Raw genomic sequence first — 10,000 nt, forward strand, 5'->3', positions numbered from 1 at the left:
AAAGAGGAAGAAAGGAGAGTAAATGAGAAGATCAGGGAAATATGAGTGGGAGGAGTTGAAAGAGAGAAAGAAGACAAAGAAGAATAAAAGAAGACATGAATGAAATATGAATGAGTTAGAATACAGAAAAAGAAGACAAAGGAAGAGAGACAAGGATGAATAAAACATGTGAAGAGGGAGAGACAAGATCAAGAGGATAAGAGAAAGAAGACAAAAGGAAAATGAGAAAGAACATCATTGAAATAAGAGTGTTGGAATAAGAGAAAGAAAAACAAAAGGATGAAGAAATTAATAGATCAAGATGAGTAAGAAGTGAAGAGAAAGAAACAAGAAAAAGAGGAAGATGAGAATAAATAAGACTGATAAAAATGAAAGAATCTGAGGTTTGAGACAATAAATGTGGGAAGAATATAATAGATGCAAGAATGAGAGTTGAGGAATGTGGGAGTAAAGATAGAGATGGAAAGGAATAGATGAAAACTTATAAAAAATGAGGGAAAGAGAAGTGCAAGAGTGAATAGCTGAGAGGAAAGATGAAAGAGTTCTGCCATAGTAACAAATCAAGTTCCCCAAAGAAAATACAGATATACAATAAATTATACAACACTATAACACTTTTATACACAACACTGACCAATACATACAACAATACAACACCAAACTTTTCCCATAACACTACAACACCCATATACACCCCATATACATAACACAACAGATATACCATACAACACCCAAACCACACCATGAGCACACCACTGCAACACTCACCACAAACACAACACATATATGCATACAACACTTAAATTGTTCCATAGCACCATCACCACACCACTGCAACACTCACAACAGACACAACCTTTCAATAACACAACACATAGCATATAACACCTAAATCTTTCCATAACACCATCATCACACCACTCCAACACCCACCACAAACACAACCTTTCAATAACACAACACAGCATACAACACCTAAATCTTTCCATAACACTCATCAGCACACCACTACAACAACCATTCTCTGACTCCTTTCAATTATTCTTTCCTTCCACCATGTTTCAACTCATCTATATTTGAGCACACACTGTCACCTCAAGCATCTAATAAACACACACTGCTCTACTGCACCATGTTCCTTATAGAATCCTGGCAGTGGTAGGAATGAGTTAAAGTTTCCTACATCTTAGAGAAGGGTAAGATCTGAGGCTGTTGTGCCCACCCCTTGGAGTGTCACAGAAGCATTGGAAAAATCACAAGATGGGGGAGATAGATCTGTATGTGGCATAGTTCAAAATTAGGCTGCTCTTCCTGATTTTTTCTTAAATAATATTTTTTTTAAACATGAGATAGTTTTAGGAAATTATTCTTGCTATGTCAATTAAAAATTTGTTAAGGAATAACCATGAAAGAAAGGAAGAAGAAAATAACTGAAACAGAACCCACTTAATATATGACATTTTATAAATTTCATACTTTAACTCTATGACTGCTATTCATTACATCTTTCCTGAATTACTAATTACTCTGAAATGTCTTGACATGTTCCACAGCCACCACCAACCTAAAACTAGGAAGAAATTGCAAAATATATATTGCTTTTAATTCCTTTCTTTCTTCTTGATGCTTATAATAAAGATTTCAAGCACAACTGCTGGTGGTGTTAACCGTTTTGGATGGCAGTGAAAGGCTTGATTCACACACAGCCTGGCCAGGAACTGAAGCCCTGACAAACTGGTGCAAACTACTGTGCCTTAGACATTGGGACAAAGCCATCACCAGGTACTCTGATAATTTTTTTGTGATTATATATATATATATATATATATATATATATATATATATATATATATATATATATATATATATATATTTCTTCTAGTCATTACTGTGCTAACAATAAAAAGGTAGAAATCCAAAGTCACTTAGAATATTTCGCTCAAAATTTGGATAGCCTGTTTGATTACACTTTGAGTGTCAACATCTCCGGTGGCCCATTTTTCCAGCATTTTTGTTATCTTAGACCAGAGTCCCTCCTCATATACAGTCCTTTCAGTCCTTAAGGTTAAAAGCACAGGAAAACTTGGCAATGTTAAATTTTAAGTCTTTATTTGATGTGCCCAATAAATTTCAATCACTTCATCCTCCCAGTTCAGACAAAAAGAATCATGAAGCTTTTCTTTTCCTTGATTAATAATTTACAATCAGTTCATCTTCCCAGTTCAATTAAAAAGAATCCTGAGACTAAGAAAGGAAGAGATAGGAATCTAAAGCACTATGAATGAATACTATGCATCATCAATCTTATTAGTTCAATGGCAAAAAAATAAGGTTGAAATCTCAAATCACTATGAATGAACAATATGAAGCAATAATATCAGCTCCTTTAGGTTCTGCTTCAGTTAGAAAGAATCATGAAACAAACATTAATAATAATAATAATAATAATAATAATAATAATAATAATAATAATAATAATAATAATAATAATAATAATAATAATAATAATAATAATAATAATAATAATAAATAAATAAATAAACAAATAAGAGGTAAGAATTTAAAATCAATGAATAATACACAGCACCAATCTCATCTGCTCAATTAGAAAGAATCCCAAAACTGGCAAAAAAAGAATAAACAAATAAAACAAACAAAATAAATAAATGAATTAGAGGCAGGAAATTAAAACCCCTACAAATATCAAACAGCTTCATTTTCATCCATTCAATTTAAAAAGAACAACAAAATCATGGAGAAATGGGAGCCACGAATCTAACACCACTATCAATATTAAGTCACACCCTTCTCATCACCTCATCTCCCCTGCTCACTCACAAAGCTCCAAGTAGATGAGTTGCTCCACCACCACCACCACCACACCACCCCACCAATACCCCTTCTACCACTCCATCACCACACCAACACTACACCATCTGCCACCATCCTCCACACCACTAAACCACCACTTCTTCTGTCACCACCCCACCACACCACCACTACATCATCTACCACCATCCTCCACACCACTAAACCAACACACTACACCACTAGATCACCACCACACCATTTGCCACAACCCCACCACAGCACTATATCCTCCACTACACCATCTACCACCACACCACAACACCACTAAACCCTCTTCCACCACCACATCACTACTACCGCCACCACACCACCACCACCACAGCCTCTGTATTGACACCCTCAACATGGAAACAAACATGAAAGACCAGACAAAACACGGGAAGAGACGGGAAAGAATGATGAGCAAATAAATAGAAGAAATGAAGGACATATTAAAGATTAAAAGGCTAGAAATAGAAATAGAAATAGAAATTAATGATAAGGAATGAAAAAAAATAAAACAAATAAAAGGAAGGACAAGCTACTGATAAAAGTAAGGAAGAGAGTAAGAATGAATAGAGGAAAAAGAATAAACAGATAAAGGGAAGATATGACAAAATTAGATAAATAGAAACAAGGAAGAGTGTGAAAATGAATAATAAGGAAAAAAAATGACTAAAAACAAATAAAGGAAAGAACAAACTAGCAAGAGAGAGAAACAAGGAGGAATGAGAATGAGAATGAATGAATATGGAACGAAAAATAAGAATAAACAAATAAAAGAAAGAGACAAACTACAAACAATAAACAAGGAAGAGAGAGTGAGAATGAACGATTAGGAAATAACAAGGACAAAAACAAAATAAATCAAGGAAACATTAATCTGGAGGAACATAAACAGAGAGAGAGAGAGAGAGAGAGAGAGAGAGAGAGAGAGAGAGAGAGAGAGAGAGAGAATCAGGGAAAAAGAGAGTGAACAAGGAAAGAAAGATTTAGGTTAGGTTAGGTTAGGTTAGATTACATTACATTACAGTAGGTTAGGTTAGGGGCAGACTACCCACTCTAACTAATCATGCTGAAGAAACTAACTGATAACTATGAAGAAAGGGAACACCTGCTGTGGACGAGCATTTTCTCCCTTCCTGTACTGACCTCCCTAAGTTAACTGAGCCAAACACAACAGTACAGATGGTAAGGTTTAATTTCTGTCTGTGTGCCAGTGGTGCCGTACAGAACACTAATACTGAACAAGAGGGAGAGAAACAAAGGGACAAAGAGACAAAGAAATGAGACAAAGGGAGGGAAGGAAGGAGAGAGGGAAGAAGAAAAGAGGGAGAGATTAAGAGAGGAATCTTTGACATGCAGAGAGAGAGAGAGAGAGAGAGAGAGAGAGAGAGAGAGAGAGAGAGAGAGAGAGAGAGAGAGAGAGAGAGAGAGAGAGAGAGAGAGAGAGAGAGAACGACATGAGAGATTGTGATTGAGATGAGTTAAAGAAAGGTATAGTAGTAAAAAAAAGAAGTAAGTGAATAAGAGAAAAGAAAAATGAAACAAGAAAAATAGTGAGTGAAAGAATAAAAAAAAAATAGTGAGTGAAAGAATAAAAAAAAAAACCCAGATAAATAAATGAATAAATAAATAACGAGAACGAAATAAAAAAAAAATAAGATAAAATAGAAAGAGTGAGAATAAAAATAAACAAAAATGGGTGGGGATAGAGAGAGAGTTTAGTAAGTGATCTAAAGAAGACAATGAACCAACCGAGTCAGACTCCAGAATGTTCTTGCCGCATATCTTGTTCCGGTAATAGATCCTCCACTTCTTGTACTCCGCCGTCACCGCCTCCATCTGTCTCTTCCAGTACTTCCCCTCCAGCACGATGGCCTGCAATGGGCGGGACTGGTGAGGCACGGCTGGTGATGATGATGATGATGATGATGATGGTGGTGGTGGTGATGATGATGAAAAAGGAGTGTGATTTCGATGTTTGTGAGGCACGGGTGGTGGTGGTGGTGATGATGATGAAAAAGGAGTGTGATTTCGATGTTTGTGAGGCACGGGTGGTGGTGGTGGTGGTGGTGGTGATGGTTGGTGAGAGAAAAAAAAAAAGTGTGATTTCGATGATGGTGAGGCACGGCTGGTGATGATGATGATGATGATGATGATGATGATGAAAAAGGAGTGTGATTTCGATGTTTGTGAGGCACGGGTGGTGGTGGTGGTGGTGGTGATTGGTGAGAAAAAAAAAAAAAAAAAAAAGTGTGATTTCGATGATGGTGGGGCACGGCTGGTGATGATGATGATGATGAAAAAGGAGTGTGATTTCGATGTTTGTGAGGCACGGGTGGTGGTGGTGGTGGTGGTTGGTGAGAAAAAAAAAAAGTGTGATTTCGATGATGGTGAGGCACGGGTGGTGGTGGTGGTGGTGGTGGTGGTGATGATGATGATGATGATGATGATGATGAAAAGGAGTGTGATTTCGATGTTTGTGAGGCACGGGTGGTGGTGGTGATGGTGGTGGTGGTTGGTGAGGAAAAAAAAAAAGTGTGATTTCGATGATGGTGAGGCACGGGTGGTGATGGTGATGATTAAAGAAATAGGAGTATGATTTCGAGGATGGTGAGGTACGGGTGGTGATAGTGATGAGAGAAAAAAGAGTAGATTTCGATGATGAGGCACGGGTGGTGGTGGTGGTGGTGGTGATGATTAAAAACAGGGCTACGTATGATTTCGATGACGGTGAGATACGAGTGGTGGGGATAGTAATGATGGTGATGATTTTAGTTATTGGGAAAGGAAATTACTGTAGAACGTGTGGTGATAATAATAATGATGATGATGATGATTATGATGATGATGATGAAAAAGTGATATACGTAAATGTTGAGCATGTTAATTTAAATCGTCGTTGAAAAATGTTAATATGATGAAGGTGATAGTTTTATATCGCGAAAGGAAATTATAAAGGTGATGGTGATGGTGGTGACTGGGAAAAATGACAGATAATGATGATAATTTGATAGATGGCTGATGCATGATGACGATAATGATGGTGGTGGTGATGATGATGGTATTGGGAGGAAATAATTGTAGCATGGGTGAGGTGATAAAAATATTGCGATAATGATTTAGATTTTTTATGATGACAGATAAATGATGATGATGATGATAGTGGCATTGACAAGATTAATCATTGATGGTGACTTGGTGTTGATGTTGGTTATAGTAATAAAGGTGATGGTGATAATGACAGATAATATTAAATTGGTAAAACTGACGCTAATGATGGTGATGACATGGGGATATGGACAGTAAAGGCAGTGATGGTGATGACAAAACGATGACATGGAGAATAGTTAATAATAGTGAGGGTGACAATAATGGTAAAGCAAGTAATATTAATAGTAAGGATGATGGTGATGATAGTAGAGTAGTGATGACGGTGATGATAGTAGAGTAGTGATGACAGTGATAATAGTACAGTAGTGATGACCCGCATAATGTGAACAGTAAAGATGCTGATGGTGATGATAATAATATAAGTAACATCAAGAGCAAAAGTGATGGTGATGATAATGATGCCTGTAATAAAAAGAAGGGAGGTGATGATAACAATGACACATCAATGATTTACTTAGAGCGGTGGTTCCCAACCGATGGTACATGTACCACTAGTGGTCCACGAAGGCCTTCCAGGTGGTACATGAGCACTTTCGGGATCATGTGATTTGTAGTTAAATCAAAATAATTCACTTCTCAGAAAAAAAAATATATTATTGCCTTACAAAAGATAACCTGGCATTGATCAACTGGTGGAGAAGAAACAGATGCATCCCTCACATTAAATTGAGTTGTGTTCCTTGTTGTTAGTTCATGTGTGTGTTCTACTTGTGAATAAATTAATATTTGCTGTAACTGAGTTTTTCTGGAAGCAGGTGGCACGCGGCGAGTGGTACTCCCTCAGGAAAAGTCTGGGAACCACTGACCTGGAGGAAGTGGTGGTGGTGATGGCAATAAATAACATCGGTGGTGATGACTGATGATGACACACTATGATTAAAGAAATGGTGACACTACTGCTGCTGACAGCTACAAAATAATGGTGATAGTGATGATAATGATGGTGATGATAGTAATGATGGTCATGACAAGGATAGGACAGTATGTCAATTGAAAAAAAAGATCGACGAATACAATGCAATGATAACGAAAATGACAACGATGATGATGATGATGATGATGATGATGACGATGATGGCGATGATGATGATGATGATGATGATGATGATGATGATGATGATGAATAATAATAATAATAACAATAATAATAACAAAAAGTAATAAAATAAAACAATAATAACAAAGACAAAAGCAACAGTAAAACTAACAACAATAATAAAAGTAATAATTGCTACTACTACTACCACTACTACTACCAATAACAAAACATTCTCTACACACAACACTGACATACACACTACATACCACACCATACACGGATACACACACCAACAAAACCTTCACATTCTTCCCTAACACAGCAACGGGATACAAGCAAGAAAACCCTTCACGTGGACCAGAGAGAGAGAGAGAGAGAGAGAGAGAGAGAGAGAGAGAGAGAGAGAGAGAGAAATACCCCCTTCTTAAAAACAATAATAAAACAAAAACAAACATTCTAAACGGGGGAAAGCGATGTGTGTGTGTGTGTGTGTGTGTGTGTGTGTGTGTGTGTGTTGGGGAAACCCGTTCAATGCCTCACACATACAGTACACATTATTTTCCCCGAGGACCGTTCATTACCACCACTCTTGCCATAAGCAGCTCCTCTATTAAGTTATCGCGTCGCCTCCGTTTAGATAGTCAGAATCCTCATATTTCCAAACGGTTTATCTATCTATTTACTTTCCTAGTTTCGTGGTTGTCTGCGTTCCTAGAATGAGGCTGATGAACAAGTGTGTGTGTGTGTGTGTGTGTGTGTGTGTGTGTGTCAGATGACGTGGCGTTTGAGGAAGGAATCGGTAATAAGAGAGAGAGAGAGAGAGAGAGAGAGAGAGAGAGAGAGAGAGGAAGGAAAGCTCTGGCCGCACCTCCACCTGTGCAGTACGGTTAACCAATGGAAGAACAGAACGCCTCCCCGCCCCTCCCGCTCGTCCTATGAGAGACGCCGCCACAAGCACGCCCTCTTCCCCGCCGCCACTGCCACCACCACCACCACCGCCGCCACCAACACATTTCCTTTAGCTTAAACTCTGCTCTCTCTCTCTCTCTCTCTCTCTCTCTCTCTCTCTCTCTCTCTCTCCTATTTTAAAAGACTAGAGATGAGTAGCGGGTTCTCTAATTATTTTTTTCTATTTTTCAGTTCATGACGTAAATATTTAGTTCCTTTTCACTTGAACCGTAAAACAAGGGAAGTAAATAAACAGAATATAAATAAATGTATAAAAATCTTCGAAAACACGTGTAACTTTAATTGATCACTACAGATGGAGTAGTTTGGATATACCTCCTCCTCCTCCTCCTCCTACTCCTCCTCCTACTCCTACTACTACACAGAACAGGTATGGCGCCAGGAATCTTTCGCAATATAGAGGTTATCACTACAAACGCCTCTCTCTCTCTCTCTCTCTCTCTCTCTCTCTCTAGCCGAAATTTGCATAGCTCAATCGATTTCACTTAATACTGATTACTTTCTCTTTCTCTCTCTCTCTCTCTTTCTCAACTTTAATTATCGAACTTCATAATCCTCTCTCCTTGTCATTCATCCCCCATCAACAGAGAGAGAGAGAGAGAGAGAGAGAGAGAGAGAGAGAGAGAGAGAGAGAGAGGTTGGCGACGCAAGGTATCAGAAAAAAACCTAGTACGCATTAGCCATCTACGTAATCTCTCTCTCTCTCTCTCTCTCTCTCTCTCTCTCTCTCTCATACTTTATAAACCTTGAGCTTCACCGTTCATTCAGTTACTACACACATTCTTTTTTTGCTGCATCTTCCATTTTCTATCTATTCAACTATCACTCTATCGTAACTTTTCTCCAAAACTTTTCCCGCTTCAGCTTTACATATTTTTTTCACCTTTCATATTTATTTTTACCATTATTTGTCTTTATTTTTACGTACTGTATTCTTATTTTTTTCCTGTCTTTCTCCTCCTCCCTCCTTCCCCCCTCCATCCCAATCCTCTAGTTCACTTCAAGAATTATGTAATCTTCGAGCGGTGAATTCAATCAATTAGCCAATCATTCCTTTATAATTCAACACTTCCATTCAGTAAACTTGTAAACTGGGTCCCACTACCAAAGAGGCTGCGGTGGAAGTCAAGGTTTTCAATGGTGCTTCTATGGTGCTAGTTCTATCTACAGTTTTGCGGTATACTTGTGTGTGCTATCGATAACATCCTTGCATAAAGAAGTTATATCTGGCGTTTAGAAATTGTGGGTATTGTCAGGCTTTCATTTTTTATTATTTTTTTTTTTGTCAACGTTATCAAGTTTTTCAAAGGTGCTTTCATGAGTCTAGCGATACGAAATAAGCAAACAACTAAAGTCATGGATTATAAAAGTTGCCTCCGTGAGGTTTGAGCATTGTGGATAGCACTAAAATTTACCAGGGTTTTCAAAGTTATGAAGGTTTTCAACGGTGGTTTCAAGATTCTAGCGGTACAAAACAATTAGCAACAACAATAAGTTACAAATTAAATATTTATAAGCATCTACAAGAAAGAGAAATACAAGAATAGGTTAGATTGTCCATTTCTATCGGCTTTATGGACTGAAATGACCAAAGAACAAGTAATGTCTTAGAATGATTGGCAAATAAGGAAATGTGTACTAAAACGCAGCAAAAGGGTTGACATGTTATATACGCACCGTTGAAAAGAAAGATGATCAACTACAACACGAGGTCACATCTGTGGCGTCTGAATATTGTACTGTTATCAAAGTATCAACGTTTTCTAAGGTTAATTACTCATCATTAATTCAAATAAACAAATGAATAAATGAACAAATAAATAGATAAATATAAGACCACGGTTTTCAAAGATTTTACACGATTCTCGCCAGTACAGTATAATCGTGATCCACGCACAACTGGTCCTTGAGGAAGCTTGAGTGTTTAGTGGTACGACTGAATCCTGACGCACCACCCTCGCCTTA

At 37.7% G+C, this 10,000-nt stretch overlaps 1 protein-coding gene across 2 annotated transcripts in view; it reads right to left on the reverse strand.

Annotated features, from left to right (window-relative positions):
- LOC123501380 (carbohydrate-responsive element-binding protein-like) overlaps positions 1-10,000 on the reverse strand; it is an 88,229-nt gene that overhangs the window by 41,681 nt on the left and 36,548 nt on the right. For both annotated transcript variants that reach the window (XM_045250192.1, XM_045250193.1), the window contains exon 4: positions 4,609-4,731. In XM_045250192.1, coding sequence (XP_045106127.1) covers positions 4,609-4,731 — 123 coding nt within the window. The remainder of the gene's footprint in view (positions 1-4,608; positions 4,732-10,000) is intronic.

This window comes from Portunus trituberculatus, chromosome 9 (assembly GCF_017591435.1).
Source record: "Portunus trituberculatus isolate SZX2019 chromosome 9, ASM1759143v1, whole genome shotgun sequence".
NCBI lineage: Eukaryota > Metazoa > Arthropoda > Malacostraca > Decapoda > Portunidae > Portunus > Portunus trituberculatus.